The sequence below is a fragment of the Dipodomys spectabilis genome, unplaced genomic scaffold, assembly GCF_019054845.1.
Source record: "Dipodomys spectabilis isolate Male_0828 unplaced genomic scaffold, ASM1905484v1 ptg000422l, whole genome shotgun sequence".
Lineage (NCBI taxonomy): Eukaryota > Metazoa > Chordata > Mammalia > Rodentia > Heteromyidae > Dipodomys > Dipodomys spectabilis.
The window spans coordinates 7846290-7868077 of record NW_024871099.1 but is presented as its reverse complement, the minus strand read 5'-3'; the positions used below and the strand labels follow the sequence as shown (position 1 = coordinate 7868077).

The 21788-nt window shown below is 54.5% G+C and overlaps 3 protein-coding genes across 5 annotated transcripts in view; all 3 read right to left on the bottom strand.

Moving 5' to 3' along the window:
* Megf8 (multiple EGF like domains 8) overlaps positions 1-5138 on the bottom strand; it is a 39934-nt gene extending 34796 nt beyond the window's left edge. The window contains exons 1-2 of one of the 2 annotated variants that reach the window (XM_042667842.1): positions 4878-5138; positions 4370-4596 (exon numbers count right to left, since the gene is read on the bottom strand). In XM_042667842.1, the coding sequence (XP_042523776.1) occupies positions 4370-4559 (190 nt within the window). In that variant the 5' untranslated portion in view covers positions 4560-4596; positions 4878-5138. Of the gene's footprint in view, positions 1-4369 lie in introns of both variants that reach the window. The other variant, XM_042667841.1, reaches the window with a different exon arrangement.
* Positions 5139-5954: 816 nt separating this feature from the next.
* On the bottom strand, positions 5955-16075 carry Tmem145 (transmembrane protein 145). Of its 2 annotated transcripts, none has more exons than XM_042668187.1 (15): positions 15959-16075; positions 15176-15250; positions 14972-15049; positions 14803-14889; positions 14659-14718; positions 14436-14520; positions 12578-12649; positions 12381-12449; positions 11780-11860; positions 11597-11675; positions 11346-11439; positions 10278-10450; positions 8788-8908; positions 7235-7444; positions 5955-6126 (listed from the first exon to the last, which is right to left on the bottom strand). In XM_042668187.1, the coding sequence occupies exons 1-15, from the start codon at positions 16073-16075 to the stop codon at positions 6046-6048; spliced, it is 1482 nt and encodes a 493-aa protein (XP_042524121.1). In that variant the 3' UTR covers positions 5955-6045. The 2 variants fall into 2 exon arrangements, with proteins under 2 accessions (XP_042524121.1, XP_042524120.1); XM_042668186.1 differs by lacking the exon at positions 5955-6126 and adding an exon at positions 6369-6626 and having other exon boundaries at positions 14617-14718.
* Positions 16076-19074: 2999 nt separating this feature from the next.
* On the bottom strand, positions 19075-20252 carry Prr19 (proline rich 19). The gene is made up of 2 exons (XM_042667800.1): positions 19631-20252; positions 19075-19544 (listed from the first exon to the last, which is right to left on the bottom strand). Exons 1-2 carry the CDS (start codon positions 20250-20252, stop codon positions 19075-19077), a joined length of 1092 nt encoding a protein of 363 aa, XP_042523734.1.
* Between the last annotated feature and the right edge of the window lie 1536 nt (positions 20253-21788).

The following is a 21788-nucleotide window of genomic DNA, read 5'->3' as shown; positions in this document are numbered from 1 at the left end:
ACCACTACCACCTGGAAAAAGGACTGGGACTAGACAAAGAATGAACATGGCATAAAAGGGAGCAGGTTAAACAAGGCATGGCAGTGTATACTTGCAATCCCAGCACTGGACTGAGTTCAAGGCCAGCAAGAGCTACGGAGACTCCTGTCTCAAAAAACAAGAGGGCTAGCCGGGCGCTGGTAGCTCACGCCTGTAATCCTAGCTACTCAGGAGACTGAGATCTGAGGATCGCAGTTCAAAGCCAGCCCCGGCAGGAGAGACCGTGAGACTCCTATCTCCAATAAACCACCAGAAAACCGGAAGTGGCGCTGTAGCTCAAGTGGTAGAGCACTAGCCTTGAGCTGAAGAGCTGAAGGACAGCGCCCAGGCCCAGAGTTCAAGCCCCATGGCCGACCAAAAAAAAAAAAAAAAATTTAAAAAAACCAAGAGGGCTAGAGACATAGATCAAGTGGTACAATGCCTGCCTAACCATCACCAGGCCAAGGTTAAATTCCAGTATTACAAAAGAAAACAAACAAAAAAATCTCCCTCCCTCTCAAGTCTCTCAGTCTCTCACCTTAGCCCTTGTCCCAGATCACAACTCATTTTCTCATGTAATACCAGCACATCAAGTTTCCAATCGGCACCTATCAGCCCAGGGCAAAGCCCTACTTCTGCTCAAAATCATTCACTGGCCAGGCACCAGTGGCTTGCACCTATAATCCTAGCTACCCAGGAGACAGAGATCTGAGGATCTTGGTTCAAAGCCAGCTCAGGAAGCAAAGTCTGTAAGACTCTTATCTCCAATTAATCACCAAAACTCAGAAGTGGTGCTGTGGCTGAAAGTGGTAGAGCACTAGCCATGGAGTGAAAAAGAGCTCAGGGACAGCACCCAGGTTCCCCAAGCCCTGTGACCCACCCCCCCCAAAAAAATTCACTGGCCCCCTAGTAACACAAGGCCAAGTCTGTGCTCAGTGTGACATTCAAGGCCCTTTCTCCAAGGCCACCTCCTTGCTGCCCTGTCCACAGCACAGCCAGACAGACAAACCCAGACAAGAATCTTTTTTTTTTTCTGGTTGGTCGTGGGGCTTGAACTCTGGGCCTGGGCGCTGTCCCTATGCTTTTCAGCTCAAGGCTAGTGCTGTACCACTTGAGCCACAGTGCTACTTCTGGTTTTCTGGTGGTTTATTGGAGATAAGTCTCATGGACTTTCTTGCCTGGGCTGGCTTTGAACCATGATCCTCAGATCTCAGCCTCCTGAGTAGCTAAGATTACAGGCGTGAGTGGCAACAAGAATCTTGACACACCAGGCTCCCTCATGTCTTTAGAGAGGTTGCTCCCTTGTCCAGCTCAGTAACTCCCACACATGCCTTGAAATTCCACATCAATGGCCTAGTCACCAACCCCAGTAACCTCCCTAGGCCTCAGTCCTGAGCATAGCCTCTGTGAGCAGCAGACAGGAAAGGGTTAAATGCCACAACCAGCCCCACCCCCTACCCCCCAGCTCATCCAATCTGAGACTCCCCAAGGTCACAAAATACTTTATAACACTCCTGACTCAATCACACACTTCTCATTCTGTTCTCATCCTGCAGCCTGACAAACTGGAGGCATGCAGACAAGCTTATCCCCAATGCATGCCTTCATCCATACCCCACAAAGCAGCCCAAGAGAGCTTCTTAAACAGCAACCAAAGCCAGGGACAGTGGCTCAGGCCTGTAATCCTAGCTACTCAAGAGGATGAGATCTGAGGATCATGTTTCAACGCTAGCCTGGGTAGGAAAGTCCATGAGACTCTTATGTCTAATTAGCTACCAAAAAAGCTGCAAGTATTGTTGTAGTTCAAGTGGTAGAGCACTAGTCTTGAGCAAAGAAGCTTAGACCAGGGGCCAGGCCCTGAGTTCAAGCCCCAGGATTGGCATAAAACACACACACACACACACATACACATCATCTAGATCCTTCTGCTCAAAACCCTCCTATAGCTCTCCAGTTCCCCCAGATAAGACTGAGCTCCACAACCTGCCAAGGGCTGTAGATACAGTCTCTGGCATTCCTCTAGCTTTGGCCCATAACTTCTGACCTGTCCTTGGAGGCCAGCTCCGACATCTATTTCCCTATGAGGTCTTTCTAGACTGTCACTATTTTTCGGATATGGTCTTCTGTTTCTGCCCAAAGCCAGTCACAGACAGTAATCTCCCCTGCCTATGCCTCCTTCACACTTGGGTACATTACCACACTTCATTTATTTATTAAGATGCAGTGTTTATAACTGTTGCCTGGACCAGATGAGAAACTCCATTCTTCCAATCTTCATCTCTATAATAACTGGAATCACTCCTGAATTCCTGTTCCCGCTTTCTTCCTTCAGATTCTGTCTGACCAAAGCTGGGCTCTGCCAGGCCTGTGGGATTCTCCCATCACAGACCCAACAGGGTTTGTCACTGTCTGTTAATGCATTTGTCTCTGCTACTGAACTCCATGCCGTACATCACCAGGGACTGCTGGGACTCTATTGGTCTTTTGCCCATGTCCTGCTGGCAAATGCAATGTCTAGCAAATAAAAGACTGGAGGGAAAATGCTTTTACTAAAGAACTCTAAAACAACAGCAAGAATACTTTTTTTTTTTTCCCCAATCCTGGAAAAAGAAACAGTGTCAGGGCCTGGCACTGTTCCTGAGCTTCTTTTGCTCAAAACTAGCACTCTACCATTTGAAGTCACAGCATCACTTCTGGCTTGTTTGTTTGGCCAGTCTTGGGGCCTGAACTCTGGGTATGGGCGCTGTCCCTCAGCTCTTCAGCTCAAGGCTAGCACTCTACCATTTGAGCCACAGAGCCACTTTCAGCTTTTTCTGCTTATGTGGTGCTGAGGAAATGAACCTAGGGCCTCATGCATATAAGGCAAGCACTCTACCACTAAGCCACCTTCCCAGCCCTGGCTTTTTGTTTATATGGTACTGAGGAATCAAACCCAGGGATTCATGAATTCTAAGCAAGCACTCTACACTAAGCCACATTCCCACTCCCCCCCACCCCCACTGTTTTTTTTGTCAGTCACGGGGCTTGTACTCAGGGATTGGGCACTATCCCTGAGTTTTTGTGCTCAAAGCTAATGCTTTACCACTTTGAGCAACAGACCGACTTCTGGTTTGGGAGTAGTTAACTGAAGATAAGAACCTCATGGAGTTTCTTGCCTGGGCTGGCTGTTACCCATGATCATCAGATCTCCTCCTGAGTAATGAGGATGACAGGAGTGAGCCCCCAGAACCCGGCTTAGCAAGAATAATCTTTTTTTTTTTTTGGTCAGTCGTGGGGCTTGAATTCTGGGCTTGGGCACTGTCCCTGTGCTCTTCAGCTCAAGGCAAGCACTCTACCGCTTGAGCCACAGTGCCACTTCCAGTTTTCTAGTGGTTTATTGGAGATGAGAGTTTCACAGACTTTCCTGCCCAGGCTGGCTTTGAACCTTGATCCTCAGATCTTAGCCTCCTGAGTAGCTAGGTTTACAGGCGTGAGCCACCGGCGCCCAGCATAAGAATAATCTTAATATCATTTGTTGAACATTTACTATGTGCCAGGCCTCCACTATGTTCAGATCTGGTCTCCTTCAAGAATGGTTGGAGATGAATTATTATTATTATCTCCATTTGGAGTAAAGGAAGGAACCACAGAGAGAGAAATTCTCTTGCCCAAAACTACAATGCCAGTAGGAAGAGCCTAAATTCTAAGGCAGGTGCTTGGACTCTGCACCTGGGTTAAGTTAGTCAGAAAATTCTCCCACTGATGCTCCTGGTTTGTTTTGGTGTGTGTGTAAGAGAGAGAGATACAGACAGTCACAATGTAGCACAGGCTAGCCTCCAACTCTCAATCCTCTTCCCTTTGCCTCTTTTTTCTTTTTGTTGTTGTTGTTGCTGTTGTTGGTTGTGGGGCTTGAACTCTGGGCCTGGGCTCTGTCCCTCAGCCCTTCAGCTCAAGGCCAGTGCTCTACCAATTGAGCCACACAGCACCACTTCCAGTTTTCTGGTGGTTTATTGGAGATAAGAGTCTCAAGGACTTCCCTGCCCTGGCTGGCTTTGAACTACTATCTTCAGATCTCAGCCTCCTGAGTAGCTAGGATTACAAGCATGAGCCGATGCCCCACTCCCTTTGCCTCTTAAATTCTGGAAATACAGGTATGCACCGTCACTCCCAGCTGGTTTGTAACTGAGTCTGCATACATCTCCCCTCTACATTTTCCACCTTCCCAGGCTGGGAAGAAGTAGGTTGTCTGCATTCTTCAAGGGTCCCAATAGTTTAGAGCACAATTCCTGGATGAGAACCGGACTCTGGGAATGTGCTGAGTAGATGATCTTACAAATGAATGAATGAGTGACAACTGCGGGGCCCCACTCACCCTCAATAAGCCATTCGCAGTTGCCATTGACGCTGTAGTTGCCCGCACCGTCGGTCACGAAGCCTGGCGCCTCCCGGAGCACCTGCCGCTGCCCCTTGCAGTCGCCGGCCAGAGCCCTGGGGGAGAGCGGCCCCAGCATGGCCCAGGCCAGGGCCGCCAGGGCTGCGGCAAGAGCCCGGCCCAGGATCATCGCCGCCTCCCGCAGTAACCCTGAGAGTCGGGGAAGGCTGGGAAGACCCGGAGAGGCCTTCTCAAGGCTTGAGACGCCACCAATGCGACCCCTACGGCCTTGTAGGCCCGGCTGGCCTCAGAGACCCCACTGAAAGGACGGCCAGTGTTGACAAGCCCCGGATGCCGAGGGGCGGGACCTAACCATCCATGAAAGGCCCTGTCCACGGGACCGTGATGGACGGGGCCGTAAGCCTCTAAGGACCCCCATAGGGGGGCCGACCCCACACACAGCGACCAACGAACAATTAGACTCGGACCGCGGCAGGCCCAAACAGACCTTTATAGATGGGTCGGTGCCCCACAGGCCCTACGGCCCCATGGTGCGGGCCCCAACCCTCCAGACCCAGAAGGTCCCGGGGAGACCCCTCGAGCCGGGGGCGGGGCGCGAGCGGGCGTCGGGGGCGGAGCCTGGCTTCAGGGTCTCGGGCCTGGATCCCATAGGTACGCGCTTCCCTCCACAGGCGGCCGGACCAGACCAGAGAGACTGAGGGGAGTCGCGGGCTAGAGCGACAGGGGTAGAGGAGGGGGCGGGGAGGGAGACCCGCTCCCGGGAGGGCGGGAGGCGCGCAGCCGCTGTGGAAAGACTGGGAGAGAGGAGGCGAGAAGTTGCCCAGCTGCAGGTCAGAGCGGCCCTAGGAGGACTGCGGAGAGTCCCCGCCCATCTGCGCCCAGGCGCATGCGCAATAACCTCCTGAGCCAGCGTGTGTGTGTGTGTGTGTGTGTGTGTGTGTGTGTGTGTGTGTGTGTGTGTCCGCGCGCGCGCGTCACGCATGCGCAGTGCTAGGATGCTCCAAGCTGGGATCCGTTTTGCATTTGCCACTGGAAGCACCCCTGTCTCTGACTGGTAAAGGGAAGGTAAAAATAAAGGAGCGGTGCGGACGGTTCCGCTAGGTGACTTTTCTAGACCTCCAGATTCTAGATCTGCATAAAAGTCAAATTATATACACAGAGAGTTGGTGGCTCACGCCTGTCATCCCGGAGGCTGAGATCTGAGGACCACAGTTCGAAGCCAGCCTGGGGCAGGAAAGTCTGTGAGACTCTTATCTCGAGTGAAACACCAAAAAAGCCTGAAGCAAAAAGCTGTGGTTCCAGTGGTAGAGCAGGCCAGCCTTGAGCGCAAAAGCTTAGAGACAGCGCCCAGGCCCCGAGTTCAAGCCCCAGGACACGGAGACACCACACACACACACACACACACACGAATAAAAGAAGCCATAGTGTAGATAAAAACCTCAACGGCTCCTCTTTATTTTGGCAAGAGAGAGAGAAAGAGAGCCCCCTCCCCCGGGCTGCGCGCGGGGCAGAGGTCACAGATCCGATGGATTTCAGAGTCGAGACCAGCTTCACAATATCCGTCCCGGGGAGCAGGTGGCTCGGGGTCGCGGAGTCCTGGAGAATCACGGGCAGGGTCCTGGCGGTCATCATCGGCGTTCCGGAATCCAGCGGGGTCACAGGTCTCGGAGGGGGTCAGGGGGTCGGAGATCACGGAACAGCGGGAGCCCAGAATCCGGCGCCATTCGGGGCAGGGGCTGAGGGAGGGGACGGGGAGAGCGGCTCCCGCGGGACCGTTTGGCACAGAGGACGGAGGGGCGGGGGGCGCAGCGCACCCCGCCTGGGCGGGCGCAGGGTGGGGCAGGGCGGGAGGGCCCAGGACGGTCCTTCCCCGGGGCCGGGACGGAGCTGGGGGGGCGGGGGAGGGATCCGGAGCCCAGCCGGGGCCCGGTGCGCGGCCCTTAGGTCAAGGGCGGTGGGGAGGGCGGGGCAGGGGCGCTCAGACCGGGGGTGCGGGACCCCCGGCTGTGTGCATGCTGAAGTATTCGGTGAAGCCGCCGCTCTGTGGCGCCGCCGTCTGGGCAACCAGCGGCTGGTAGGGGGGCGTCGGGCCATCCCAGCCCGAGTCAGCCGCCTTGGGGAACCGAGCGGGAAGGGACGGGGAGGCTGCGCCCGGCTCGGCCACGGTCACCACCACGCGACCCCTCGGGGCCACCGCCGCCGCCGCTACCGCCGTCTCCTCCACCTGCTTCCCGGCCTGGGAGGGGGGTCAGGGTCAGAGGCCATCCGGGACCCTCGGGGGGGAGGGGCAGATGCGGCCCCGAAGGCCCGTCCCCCTCCCCCTCCTAGAGAACCCCGCCCCCCCAGTGTGGACACACTTGTCAATCAGGGGGGTGGGTGGCGCCCAGGGGGGACGCGCCTGTCAATCAGGGGAGTGGGGGTGGCGCCCAGTGGACGCCCCTGTCAATCAAGGAAGGTGTGGGTGGCGGGGCGCCGGGGCAGAGGAGCCAGGTACTCCAGGGGTGGCGTCGGGGTGCGCGGGGCAAACTCGGGCGGCGGCGGGGGGTCGGGGGTAGAGCCCCGGAAGGCAGGCGGCGGGGGCACGGCTCGCGGCGTCGGCGGGGGCGTGCGCAGAAGGGCCAGGACCCAGCCGGGCAGAGTGGGCGCGGGCGCCGGGGGACGGTCGCGGCGCGGGGCGGGGACGCGAGGGGTGCGGAAGGCGGGGGGTGGGCTCAGGCGCCCGGGCGCGGGGAGGGAGGGCGGCGGCGGCGGCGGCGGCGGCGGCGGCGGCGGGGCCGGGACAGGGGTCAGGTACTCCAGGGGCGGCGCCAGCAGCTCCTCGGGCGCCGGGGCCGCGGGGCTTACGGAGGAGGAGGCGGGCGGAGGGATGGAGAAGAGCTCCGTGAAGTTGGGCACCGAGTCGCTGATGAACGTCACGTTCCCGTAGACGTGCTGCGGGAAGGCCTTGTCCGACGGCTGGCTTCCTCCGGGGCCGGGGATCCCGGCCGAGGCGATCTGCGACGTGCGCACGTGGTACGGGAAGTTCTTGTTGGCGGCCGAAGGGCGGGTCATGATCTGAGGCCAGGGACGGGGGCAAGTTGAAAAAGCATGGTCTAGGGTCTGGGCTCCCTCCCCCACCTCTCTCTGCAGACCCCACTTCCTTGCTGTCATTCAGACAGGGCCCAACACCCCTCTAATGGCAGCCTCTGCTTTCTCCTTTAGCATCCCAATAGGCTAAGACCCTTTGCTTGTGGCTCAGATTTAATTTAAAAAAAAAAAAACTAGCTTGGGCACTGGTGGCTTACGCCTGTAATCCTACCTAGGAGGCTGAGATCTGAGAATCCCAAGTTCAAAGCCAGCCCAGGCACAAAAGTCCATGAGACTCTTATCTCCAATAAACTACCAAAAAGTCAGAAGAGGCGCTGTGGCTCAAGTGGTAGAGCACCAGCCTTGAGCAAAAAAGCTCAGAGACAATGCCCAGGCCCTGAGTTCAAGCCCTGGGTCTGTTACTGGGGGGAGTGGGGGAGAGAACAAAAAGCTAAAAGTTTAGGCTCTCTCAGTGACACTACCCAAAAGCACGGGTGACGATGATAGACTATTTTCATAAACACAGCAAGTTCAATTGAACATCAATCAGTTAATAGGCTTTAGAATGTTAGTTCCATGAAGTTAGGAATTTGGCATTTCTGGTCCCTGGTAAATCCCTAGTGCTTTCTAGAACATCCAACCCCCCAATCAATGGCTGAATGGGGGAGATAGCTCTGGTAGGTTATAAGGGCCCAGTGACTGTGCCCTCCAAGCCCAGCACAGCCAGCTCCAAGATGGTGCTGAATGAATAAACAGGAACTGAACACCATGAGACTTGGATTCCAGAAGGGCAGCTGTGCTGAGCGAGGATGGGCATTTTTTAGGAAGGAAGCTTGCTGAAGATAAAATAATAGCAAGGGCACTGCATGTGGCACTCTAGGCTGGCATAGCACCTCTTCACTCCATCACAAAGTGTGAGGTCTGGGGCACGTTGCTACAACAATCCAAAAAGGATTGTCATGCCTATCTGGAAAGATGAGAGGGTAGAAATGAAAACCGCTGGTGCAGAGCCTGGCATATGGCAGGGTCTCAGCATTTCACCTCTTTCTGTCCCTTTCTGACTTCCTGCAGATGGACTGGCCAGAGACCGGGAGTGAGTCTGCACGTAAGTCAGGCTGTGACATACAAGATGGAAGACCTAGCCCCTTTTTAGGGGTGGGGCGCAGCCATCCCCTTTGTGGGCTCTGGGGACAGAGTCCTGGCAGGCTAGAATCTCAATGGTGAAAATCAGGCAGCTGGGTCAAGAGTTGATGTTCAAGGAGATGAAGGATGGGGCATCATGAATCCTCCACACTTCAGTTCACCACCCCCACCTGGATGTTCATCCTTACCAGAAACACGCCGTGGGCATACAAGTGGATTCCCAGCTGGATGCCATTAACAATCTTCTCCCGAGCCCACTTGGGGATCCCAAAATTGGCTATCAGGGCCATGACAGGAACTGCAAAGAACCTGCAGAAGAGATATTGGGTGGACTGAGACTGCTCCTGCTCTCCTCCCCCATCTCATGGCCCCGCCTCCCCTGCTCTGCACACACTGGCTGCCAGGTTGGGACCTGGTGGGCAGCCAGTGTGGCCTTTGGAAGGCAGAGTTTGAAGGGAACAGGAATGCCACTGGCCTGGGAAATTCTAGGGGGCAAGGACTAAGCATCTGGGAGGTAATCAATAAATGATCTGTAAAAAGTTGGGTACCAGTGGCTCATTCCTGTAATCCTCACTACTACTCAGGAGGCTGAGATCTGAGGATCACAGTTTGAAGCCAGTGCAGGCAGGAAAACCCATTGAGACTAATCTCCAGTTAATTACCAAAAAAAAAAGCCAGAAGTGGAGCTGTGACTCATGAGTAGAACATTAGCCTTGAGAAAAAAAAAGCTCTGGGGCAGTGCCCAGGCTCTGAGTTCAAGCTCCAAGACTGGCACTAAATAAATAAATGATCTGACTGAATTAACAAGTGGTAATAACAAATAAGAAAAAAAATAAGGATTTATTGCATGCCAGTCTTCTTTTTTTGGGGGGTGGGGGTGGGGGTTGGTCGTGGGGCTTGAACTAAGGGCTCTGTCCTGAGCTCTTTTGCTCAAGGCTAGTGCCCTACCACTTTGAGCCACAGCTCCACTTCTGGTTTTTGAGTGGTTAATTGGAGATAAGAGTCTCAAGGGGACTTTTTTGTCCTGGCTGGCTTCAAACCATGATCCTTGGATCTCAGCCTCCTGAGTAGCTAGGATTGTAAGCATGAGCCATTGGCACCTGGCACTAATCTTTTTTTTTTTTTTCCTCAGTTATGGGACTTGAACTCGGCCTGGGCTCTGTCCCTGCGCTCTTCAACTCAAGGCGAGCGCTCTACCACTTGAGACAGCACCACTTCCGGTTTTCTAGTGGTTTATTAGAGATAAGAGTCTCACGGAGTTTCCTGCCCAGTCTGGCTTTGAACCGTGATCCACAGATCTCAGCCTCCTGAGTAGCTAGGAGTACAGGCGTGCGCAACCAGCGCCCAGCTTGATCTTCTTTCTAAGCATTTTACACACATAAACTCAGCCTATGGTTCACACCTGTAATCCTAACTACTCAGGAGGCTAAGAAAGTTGAAGCCAGCCCAGGGCAGCAAAGTCCATTCAGACTCTTACCCCTAAGTAATCATCAAACAAAACTGGAAGAAGAGCTATAGTTCAAATGGCAGAGCCTCAGTCTTGAGCAAAAAAGCTAAGGGACAACTTCCAGGTCATGAGTTCAAGCCCAATACAAACACACACACACACACACACATCTTCCATACTAGGGGTCTGACTTGGGAGGCAGAAATGGATTGAAGCCCCACTATGTCTCACCAGAGGGTGTAGGCAGCGAAGAAGGGCACATAAAAGGGTTGTTTCTCTGGGAAATGGCGTAGTGAGACCAGCACAGCGTAACAGAACCACACATATGCTGCCACCTGCAGCCCGATGAGCCCATAGCCAGCTGGAGACTCGTACGTGTACAGTACCTGGCCTGGATCGAAGAACTGGACCCACAGGAAGAGAGTTCATCATAACCCCAGCCTCCTGCCCCAACCCAGCCCTGGGCACCCAGGGAGGAGAGGAACTGAGTCAGGACAGAAGCAGCAGGGTTCAATGATGGAGGTAAAGACACAGAGGTAGAGAAAGAAGAGGAAACAGAGAGGAAGAGCCCACACCAGCTACAGTGTACCCAGTGGCGAGGGGAGGGGGGGGCTGAACCCCTACTGTATGTGAGTTTTTCCATTACCATCAGTTCAACAAGAGAGGCCTTCCTGGCACCCCCTCCCACAAAGGAGTTTATTGAAGCTAAGAAGGCAGCCATTTAGCTAAAGGTATTATAAAGCTTCAGAGGAAGTGCTGGTGACTGACACCTGTCATCCTAGCTACTCAGAAGGCTGAGATCTGAGGATTATGGTTCAAAGCCAACCCCGGGCAGAAAACCCCATGAGACTCCATTAACCACACAAAAGCCCGAAGTGGAGCTGTGGTTTAAGTGGTAGCGCACCAGCCTTGAGCACAGAAGCTCAGGGACGGTCCCCAGGCCCTGAGTTCAAGCCCAAGGACCAACATGGGGGAAGCGGGGAGGTAAGAGCCTCTGGGTTTTTCAAAGGAGGAGACAGATCCTAAGAGAGGAAGGGGTGTCATCACCCTAGGACAGCCAACTAGGGAGCAGAACCACATGTGACTCCTGAACTCTTTGACATGGAAGCTGAAGTGTGGCAGACAGTGAGAGACAGAGGAGGAGGAGGAGGAGGAAAGCGACTCAGAGATGGCTAAGAGAGGAGGAATCGCTGAGAGACAGATGGGAAGGTGGAAGCTCAAGCGGAGTGAGAGGGAGGGAGATGCTGGTGGGGAGGGCAGCAGGCAGGGGAGGGGGCAGACAGGGGTATGGGGACTCACTTCCGCCTCGTAGATGAGCAGCACCACATGGGTGAGGGTATATAGGGTCATGTACACGGATAGCTTCACTGAGCCCGAGTGGCTGATGCGGCCCCTGGCGGCAGGCCATGAGGGGAGACAGCAGGGTGGGGGCTGTCAGGGAGGAGGGAGCAACCACACAATTCCCCCCCCAACACACACCCTCACCCCCTTCCCCCTGCCCTGATCTCTAGCCCAGCCACCCCACAAGCACCACCCCTCTGCCCGGGCACCGTGTCACCGTGAATCCCTTCCCCAGAAGGATGAGCATGAGCAGGAAGATGAGGAAGCTGGAGGAGAAGAGTAGCTTGGCTGGGAAGGGAAGAGACGGTGGCTCAATAACAGGCTCAGAGAAGACACCAAACATGGGCCAAGGGCTCTGCCCACCCTGCCCCAGGTGCCCACTCCGTTCTCACCCAAGATCTTCACACTTTCGTTGCCAATGCCATCGGTGGCATACTGGCCCCAGTAGATGCAGAAAAACAGGAGGCTAAGGACTGGAGGGGAGGCAGAGAGGAAAGGACGGAAACCAGCTTGGAGACAAAGCTGGCCTCTAGCACTATGATCTAGATAATCTGGATCCTCGATCACCCCCATCAGGCTCCACACCCTCTATTCCCACAGACTTGACAGACTCAAGTCCTTTGTTGCCAGCCCCTTCCTTTCTCAGACCCAAGGGCTCCAAATCCCAGACCTCCTCCCTTAGGCCCTGGGATCCAAGCCCCAGCCCTCCTCCCTCAGACCCAGGGCTCCAGATCCCAGCCCTCCTCCCTCGGACCCAGTGGTCCAGGCCCCAGCCCGCCTCCCTCAGACCCAGGGGTTCAGATCACAGCCCTTCTCCCTTAGACACAGAGAGCCACACCCCAGCCCTCCTCCTTCAGACCCAGGGATCCAACTCCAGCCCTCCTCCCTCAGATGCAAAGTTCCAGTCCCCAATCCTCCTCTTTCTGACTCAGTGGCCCAGGCCCCAGCTGCACTTCCCTCAGAACTCAAGAACTAAGTTACTTCAAACCTCACCCTCCAGTCCTGCTGCAGCCATGAACATTTTATAGGTGGTATGAAGCAACTGTCGGCCTTTCAGCAAATCTAGGAAGGGAAAGGCTGTTCAAACCCAGGAAAAGGCTGTTCACAAGCAGACAGGAGGACAGCCTACCCTGCTTCCCCAGATCTCCTACCCATCCTGCCCCACCCCTTACCACAGGTACCCAACTCACATCCAAAGTAACAGGAAAGGAAGAAGATGAGGATGAAGATGAGAAGGAAGGTCACATCTGTCTCCAGAATCCCTAGGATTTGGTAGAAGAAGGAAAGTGTCCTTTGAGTCCTTTGGTTCCTGGGCAGGCACCTGCTGTGTGCTCCCATAGAGATTCTGGTTTCTGCCAGTTATTGGAAGCTCATGTCTGTCATCCTATCTACTCAAGAGGCAGAGATCTGAAGATTAAGGTTCAAAGCCAGCCCAGCAAGAAGATTCATGAGACTCATCACCAATTAACCATCAAAAATGCTGTAAGGCCGGGTGCCGGTGGTTCATGCCTGTAATCCTAGCTACTCAGGAGGCTGTGATCTAAGGATCATGGTTCAAAGCCAGCCCAGGCAGAAAAGTCCATGAGACTCTAATCTCCAATATACTACTCAAAAACTGGAAGTAGCGCTGTGGCTCAAGCGGTAGAGCGCTCGCCCTAAGCTGAAGAGTGCAGGGACAGCGCCCAAGCCCAGAGTTCAAGATCCACAACCGACAAAAAAAAAAAAATGCTGTAATCAGGGCTGGGAAGGTGGCTCAATGGAAGAGCACTTGTCTTGCATGCCTGAGGCCCTGGGTTCAATTCCTCAGCACCACATAAGCAAAAAAGAAAAAATCCAGAAGTGGTGCTGTGGCTCAAGTGGTAGAGCACTAGCCTTGAGCTGAAGAGCTGAGGGACAGCGCCCAGGCCCAGAGTTCAACCCCCACGACCGGACCCAAAAAAAAAATGCTGTAAGTGGGGCTGTGGTTCAAGTGGTAGAGCACTAGCCTTGAGCAAAAAAGCTCAAGGACAGCATCCAGGCCCTGAGTTCAAGTCCAGGACCAGCACACACAAAAAGGGCTGAGATGGGGCTGGGAAGGTGGCTCGGGGTAGAGTGCTTGCTTTGCATGCATGAGGCCCTAGTTTTGATTCCTCAGCACCACATAAGCAGAAAAAGCTGGAAGTGGTGCTGTGGCCCAAGTGGTAGAACTCTAGCCTTGAGCTGAAGAACTCAGGGACAGCGCCCAGGCCCAGAGTTCAGGCCCCAGGACTGACAAAAAATAAATAAATAAAATAAAAATTTAAAAGGCTGAGATCTGAAGATCTTGGTACAAAGCCAACCTTGTAGGAAAGTCCGTGAGACTCTTATCTCCAATGCACCATCAAAAAACCAGAAGTGGAGCTGTGGCTCAAGTGCTAGGGTGCCAGCCATAAGTGAAAAAAGCTCAGGGACAGCACCCAGACCCTGCGTTCAAGCCCCAGGACCTGCATGAAAGAAATTAAGCAAGAAGGGGCTGGGAAGGTGGCTCAGTGGTAGAGCGCTTGCCTTGCATGCCTGAGGCCCTGGGTTCAATTCAGCACCACATAGAAAAAAGCCGGAAGTGGCGCTGTGGCTCAAGTAGTAGAGCGCTAGCCTTGAGCTGAAGAGCTGAGGGACAGCGCCCAAGCCCAGAGTTCAGGCCCCACGACCAGATCCCCAAAAAAAGAAATTAAGCAAGAAGAAAGAAAAGGAGGAAAGAAGGAAGAAAGAGCTGAGGCCTGATGTCTCATGCCTGGAATACTAAGGAGGCTAAGATCTAAGGATTGTGGTTCAAAGCCAGCCTGGGCAGAAAAATCTGTGAGACTCTTATCTCCAATGAACCACCAAAAAACCAGAAGTGGAGCTATGGCTTGCAATAGTAGAGTGCTAGCCTTGAGCAAATAAGCTCAGGAACAGCGCCAGGCCTTGAGTTCAAGCCCCATGACTGACAAAAAAGAAAGAAGGAAAAGGAGAGAAAGAGAGAGAGGGGGAGAGAGGGGAGGGAAGAGAGAGAGAAAGATCCTAGTTCCTTTTCCCCGGGTATGGGCTCACCAAATTCATCTGCTGAGAAGTGCCTGGTCCAGAAGGACTTCCCGTTAGTGAGGACCATCTCATACTCCAGCTGCAGCCCATCTCCCTGTGGGCAGTGGGAAGGCTGTAGGAGGAGCCTGTGCAGGTAGGGAGTCAGCAGGATGGCAAAGAGAAGGCCCAGGTGGCGGCCCTGGTTCCTTACCCCGCACTTGCTGAGTGCGATGTACCACCACCTTTCACGCACGGAGCGGAAGCTGCGGCCGCTGGAGCAGCTCAGGTAGCGGGTTCCCTCCTCTGACACCACCTGGGGAGGTGCCAGGAAGCTGAAGTGTGTCCTCAATGTCCCCTGGGACCCACTCCACCTCACCGTACCCCGTGGTGTCCACACCTGACAGCCTGACCAGGCATACTGGGTGGTGAGGTTGATGACCTGGTTGTTCTCAGGTCTGATCACGGACTCCTTGGCTATGCAGTCCTGGAGAAGGTAGGGCCAGGGTCAGTCTCTGACCAGCCACCATCTTCTGCCCCTCCCCCTCCCCCTTCCTTGTGTCCCTCACCTTGTCCTTCGCCTTGTACACAGCTGGCCACTGGGATGGGTCATCAAAATAAAGGAGGATGTTCTGACAGCACTTGGCCTGCAGATCCAGAAGGGTGTGGGGGGGATGCAAGGATCTGGGGAGCCCTTGCCTTGGGCTGGGATAAGCTCAGGGGGTTTACATCCTCAACTTGGTCAGTGGTTGGGGGTTTGGGGAGAGACTCACCTCCGGATAGCGGAAGCGAAAGTCCAACCGGCCATAATCCGAGAGGAAACAAAATCTCGTCAGGAACACCCAGTCCTGGCAAAGGGACCCACACCCCCACAGTCAGCCCCTCTTCTGAGTTCTTCTGGAACTCTCCTTAACTCCATAGACCACCTTCCCCCTCCCCCGCCCCCAACTTTTCTTCCTCACCCTCAGGTATACCAGGCTTTCCAAATACCACAAGGAGTCCAATACCAAAATACCACAAGTCACCTCCAAAATTGTCTCCAGACCCCCTTCACCATGGGTCCAGGGGGTCCTGCCACCCTGATTTCCTCCCTCACAAGCCCTCTCCTCCCCCTCCCCAAGTTTTTTTTTCCCCCCTTCCATTTTCCAGGCACTCTAAGGAAGACATGGGAAGGGCAGGTGCACACCCCGGCCACCTTCTGTCCTGGGCCTCTTCCCACCCGCATCCCCTCGCGCGCCCCGCGCCCCACACGCACACCCGGGCCCCCGCAGTGGCACATGCGGTGCTGGGGAACCGGGGTGCCGCGGCGGGAGGGGTGCTGTCCCTTTCAGCACCAGCTCCTCGCGGCCCGCCCCCTCCCGCCCAGCCCTGGGCTCCGAGACAGCCCCCCACCCCCGCCATCCGGCCTCCACCCCGCGAGCCCTGCAGCCCCGACCCCAGACCCCCCTCCCCACACACGCCCCCCGCGCCCCGCGTCCGCCCGGGGGCGGGGCGGCGCCCCCATCTCCCGTCCCCGGCCCGGCGTGGGCTCGCAGGGGGGGACCCCGGGGCCTCACCTCCTTGGAGCTGAGGTTGCCCCGCACGTACTTGGCCCGGGCGCGGGGCGGCAGCGGCAGCAGCAGGAGCAGCAGCGGCGGCAGCAGGCGGCGCAGCGCGGGCGCGCGCGGCTCCATTCCGCCCGCTCCGGCTGCCGCTCGGGCTCCGGCTCCGGCTCCCGCTCCGGCCCCGCGACCGCGGCGAGCGCGAGCGCGCGGCCGGCCAGCGCGCGCCCCCGATTAAAGGAGCCGCTGGGCGCCCCGGCCCCGCCCCCTCCCCACACCCCACACCTCCTCCCGGCCCAGCCTGACCCCCGCCTAGGACGGGGGGAGAGGGGGAACCGTCTAGGGAGTGCCCGGCGTGTGTCACTCCACCGCCGCTCCGGTCCTCTCCTCTGGGTGTCTCCTGGTTACCTCTGGTTCCCCATGTCCTAAATTGAACTCTAGGTCTGCACAGTCCCCCCTCCCCCCCCAAAAAAGGTGTGGACGTCCTCCAGTCGCTTGGGGGTGGCCCAGGACCCCAGATCTGACGCTCTGTCCTGACCTCCCCCAAAGAACTGATTAGCCCTCGTCATCCATGGAAGCCACCTCCAGCTCTGAGTCTTGGATTCCTGCTGTTCTGGGATGGGAGAAGAGAGGCATGGAGGGCAAGCTACTTTGTCTGGGTCACACAGCACAGAGATAGCAAAGTTCACCCTCCACAGCCACCATCCCTAGCTGTCTGCCCCTATCCTGTCACTTCTTGGCTTGGTGTGAAGCCTGGTCTCTATGAGACAAGAGGTATGGGATTGATTGACTTGCTAGAGCTAGGGATGGAACTCTGAGCCTCTTATCCTCCCTCTCCACTCTCTCAGTTTTCTTTGTTTTTTTGTTTTGTTTTTTTTGTGCCTGTCCTCAGCTTGAATTCAGGTACTGTCCTTGAGGTTGTGTATGTGTTTGTGTGTGTGTGTGTGTGTGTGTGTGTTTCGGTCTGTCATGGGGCCTGGGTGCTGACTCTGAGCTCTTTAGCTCAAGGCTAGGGCTCCACTACAAAGCCACTTCCAGTTTTGTGGAGGTTAATTGGAGATAAGAGTCTCAGCTAACCATGGTCCTCAGATCTCAACCTTCTGAGTAGCTAGGATGACAGGTGTGAGCCCCCTCACCCCATGCCCATGCTCTCTTACTGTTCTTGGGCACAGCTGGTGCTCTCCAAATGGAGCCAAAATGCTTCCAGCCGGAAAAATTGATTTTTAACCATAGGCAATTGGTTCAAACATTTTTATATCATAAATGAAGGAAAAAAAGCTTGTGTGTCCAACTCAGTCTTGATCTGCCTGCAGCTCCCACTGTGATCCTGAACACTCACTGTTTCCTGTGCCCACCTGACCAGGAGCCCCTCAAGGGCAGGCCCAGATGTGACTCACTCCAGGAATAAGCATGGCTTAGGGATACGGGCCAAATGAAAATGGTGCCACATAGCCTATTTGCCTCTATGCATGCTGTTCCCCCTTGCGCTAAGTGGTCTTTCCTGCCTCCTTGCAAACTGAAAAACACAGGGTCTTTCTCAACTTCCCCACAGAATCATCAATCTTCTCTTGGGTTCCCCAGCCCCTGCACCTATCTCTTTCATGTGCAACCTCTGGAGTTTGGACACTATGTGCTCACTACTGGACTGTGAGTCTCACTAGGATAGGGTCCCAGTCTCCCTCAGTCTGTGGCTCATCATCACCCTAGATTAGAGCTGGATATCCAGTTAGCCACAGTGGGTATATGTACTGGACTAACTGAAGCCCAAGTTTTTCCATCCTGAAGTGACAGTACCTTTCTCTCCATCATGGCCCAAAACTCAGAGCCAAGGAAAGCTGTTCTTTTGGGTCAGCAGCTCATTGCAAACCAAGAGAACCATGACATCTGGAGCTCAAGTGATAGAGATCTTGCCCAGTAAGTGCAAAGTTCTGATTTCAAAACCCAGTACTGCTTTATTTAAAAAAAATTATATAGATAGATAGATAGATAGCTGGCGTTGGTGGCTCATGCCTATAATCCTAGCTACTCAGGAGGCTGAAGATCGAGGTTCAAAGCCAACCCGGGCAGGAAAGTCGGTGAGACTCTTATCTCCAATAAACCACTAGAAAACCGGAAGTGGCACTGTGGCTCAAGTGGTAGAGCACTTGCCTTGAGCTGAAGAGTGCAGGGACAGCGGCCAGGCCCAGAGTTCAAGCCCCATGACTGACAAAAAAATAAAAATAAAAATAAAAAAATAAAAAATATGTATGTATATATGTATATATATACATCCCCTATATAAAAAATATAATATATATATATATACATATATACACACACACATATATGAGGGCTGGGAATGTGGCTTAGTGGTAGAGTGCTTGCCTAGCATGCATGAAGCCCTGGGTTCAATTCCCCAGGACCACATAAGCAGAAAAAGCCAGAAGTGGCACTGTGACTCAAGTGGTAGAGTGCTAGACTTGAAGCTAGCCTTGAAGAGAGGCTCAGGGACAGTGCCCAGGCCCTGAGTTCAAGCAAGCCCCAGTACTAGCCAAAACAAAAAAAGTTGGGAGCCAATGGCTCATGCTTAAAATCCTAGCTACTTGGGCTGGGAAGGTGGCTCAGTGGTAGAGTGCTTGCACTGCATGCATGAGGCCCTGGGTTTGATTCCTCAGCACCACATAAGCAGAAAAAAGCTGGAAGTGGCGCTGTAGCTCAAGTGGTAGAGTGCTAGCCTTGAGCTGAAGAGCTGAGGGATAGTGCCCAGGCTCAGAGTTCAGGCCCCACAACCGACCAAAAAAAAAAAAAAAAAAATCCTAGCTACTCAGAAAGCTGAGATATGAGGATTGTGGTTCAAAGCCTGCCAGGGCAGGAAAATCCCCTTGAGACTCTTCTTTGCAATTAACTATTCAAAAAATGTAAGTGGAGCTGTGGTTCAGCAGACTGCTAGCCTTGAGCAAAAGAGCTTAGGGACAGTGCCCAGGCCCCATGACTGACAAAAAAATTGGAGGCATGGCTCAGGTGGTAGAACACCAGCTAATGAGTTTCAGGCACCAAGTTCAAGTTCCAGTCACAGACCAAAAGAAAGAAAGACAAACTGAAGAAGTTACTTTTATTGAGGTGCCTGTGAGTGTGGGATACCTACACTCCCCTCAGTACAATCTCATGGGTGGAAAGGACCAGGCTTCTGGACTATTCTGGGATACCACCCAGGAGAGGCTGGGCAGTGGGGCAGGGGGGCTGGGGCTCCAGTCCAGAGCAGATGATTGAGGAAACAAGGGTGATAGCTGAGGTAGGGGCTGAGGTGGTCCGATATCCCAGGATCGGGGAGGAGGTGGTGAAGCAACTAGCCAGATACTCTTCAGCAGGTCAAAGGCTGTTGGGGGTCCCCAAGTTGCCGCAGAGGGTGATGGCAACGAGGGCAAGGGGGGTGGCCAGGGACCTGTAGGTGGCGCCAGGCTCACCCTGTTTGCCGTGGGAGAGCTGGGAGCATGAGACATTGCAAAGGTGAGCTCCTTTTTGCCCTGGTGTTTTCTCTGCCTCTCTGCCCTGGGGGCCTGCTCAGGGCTGTTGATCCAGGAAAATGTAGTCCTTCTTCTTCCAGGATCCCTAGGCTTGGTCCCTGCCACAGAGGACAGAAGCATGAGAAACAGCTGGGCTAGAGAAGAGAAGGCAAAAGGGAAGGCCAGGGATAGGAGATGAGTTCACCTGGCAGAGGGGTCTGGCAGCCTCGAAGCACCAGGGCAAGGTCAGGCACACAGCCATGGCGGGCCTGTAAGGCTCCCACGATGGTATCCCTAGCCTCCTGCATCAGGTTCCTCTTGGGGAAGGCCTGTGGCAGAATCAGCTGACACTGCAGCTCCCTCAGCAGTTCCCCCAAGTCAGGGAGTTTGGGGGAAATAGGTGAGCTTGTGCCCAAATCTCCAGGCACCTGGGTCTCCTTGTCTTTTGATTGCAAGACGGATTCTTGGATGTTTGGACCTGGACTGGGGGAGGGCCTGGTGAGGAGCAGGGGACTGCCTGATTCCAGGGTACCAGAGTTTAGCAGCCTGGCCACATCCAAAGATTTCACCTCGTGATTGAAAAGACCTCGGTGCTCTCGGCTCAGCCTGCCTTGGGTTATGACTACAAACTTGGAAGCAGTGGTGGCCACAGGATTCTGGATGGCCATTGGTAAATCTCGACTGGATAGGGGAGGATCCTGCCGGATCAATGACCTCTGGGTGCCCACTAGGGCCTTGTTCCGCTCCCGCCTCGTTTTTCGACGGCGGATACGGCCAGGTTTCTCAGATTGCTGGAAAGGCTGAGGGGCTGGTCCTCGGGGGTCCATGGTGTCCTGGAAGATAAAGATAAGAGTAGTCGGGCTGGGAAGATGACTCAGTGGTAGAGCACTTGCCTTGCATGCATGAGGCCCTGGGTTCAATTCCTCAGCACCACATAAGCAGAAAAAAAGCCGGAAGTGGCCCTGTGGCTCAAGTGGTACAGCACTAGCCTTGAGCTGAAGAGCTGAGGGATAGTGCCCAGGCCCAGAGTTCAGGCCCATGACTGGATCCAAAAATAAAAATCTTCAAGAAAGATAAGAGTAGTCATCTGGTATGGATAAGCCAGCATGAGTAGCAAAGTGATAAGAGATGGTTGGGATGGGGGGAGCATAACTGTATCATTCAGACACAAGAGGGGAAAAAAGGAAGTGAGTAGAGAGCAACTGACAAAGGCCTGGCCAAGGAGGGAGTCCTGGAAGAGGATGAGATAGTGATGGCTCATAGGAAGAGATGTCACTGAATGGAGAGAAGATAGTCGATTGGGAAAATAGCTTAACAAGATAGATCCTGCTGGGCACTGGTGGCTCACGCCTATAATCCTAGCTACTCAAGAGGCTGAGATCTGAGGATCAGGGTTCAAATCCAGCATGAGCAGGAAAGGCCGTGAGACTCTTATCTCCAATAAATCACTCAGAAGCCCAGAAGTGGCGCAGTGGCTCAAGTGAAGCAGTGGCTCAAGTGATAGAGGGCTCGCCTTGAGCTGAAGAGCTCAGGGATAGAGCCCAGGCCCAGAGTTCAAGCCCCATGACTGACAAAAAAAAAAAAAAAAAAAAAAGATCCTATGATTGGAGGGATCTAGGGCATGAGAATAGGATTTGGGACAGAGGAGAACTCTAGAGGCCGAGGAGGTGTGGGATGATGCAGAAAAGTGGACAGCGATGATGGTCCAGAAAAGCAATAGAGTGGGAGAGCCTGAAAGGGGGGGTGGGGTGGGGAGAATGTCCTCTGAGACAGAAAAGGCGGCAAGAAGGTGATGAGAGTTAGCAGGGCGTGCAGGACTGGTCCTGAGGGGAGGCCCTAAAGCAGGAGGCAGGTGGCGGGGGGCAGTTGCCCTAGGGCAGGAGACAGAATGCTGGGGGGGGGCCACAGTTGGTGGGGCAGAGGGAGGGGCACGTCACCGACGTCTGTCCCAACGAACCCCACGCCACTCACTCCACGTGGCCGTGGAGAGCAATGGCTTCTTTTCTGTGAGGAGACCTGTCGCCTCGAAGCTGCCCGCGCTCCTCTGGACCTCAAGCTCGTGTCTGGGCCTCAAGACGCGTCGCACGTCTTCACGTCGTCGCACATATGAACGCAAGCACGTATGTATCTATACCTGCACGTGCACGCGCACGCGCACGCACGCCCACACGCACGCACTCAGACTCCTTTTAGCACTCAGACTCCTAGGATGAGGTCTACTGAGTACCAGTTATAGGCCCCGCCTCTCCCAGTGTTATTTGACACCTCCCTTTCGCCAATTGGCTGTTCTCCCTGGGCCAACCCCTTCCTGAATTCTGATTGGCTTAGACAGCTATTGGCGGACTGTCTGTTGGTCAAGTAGG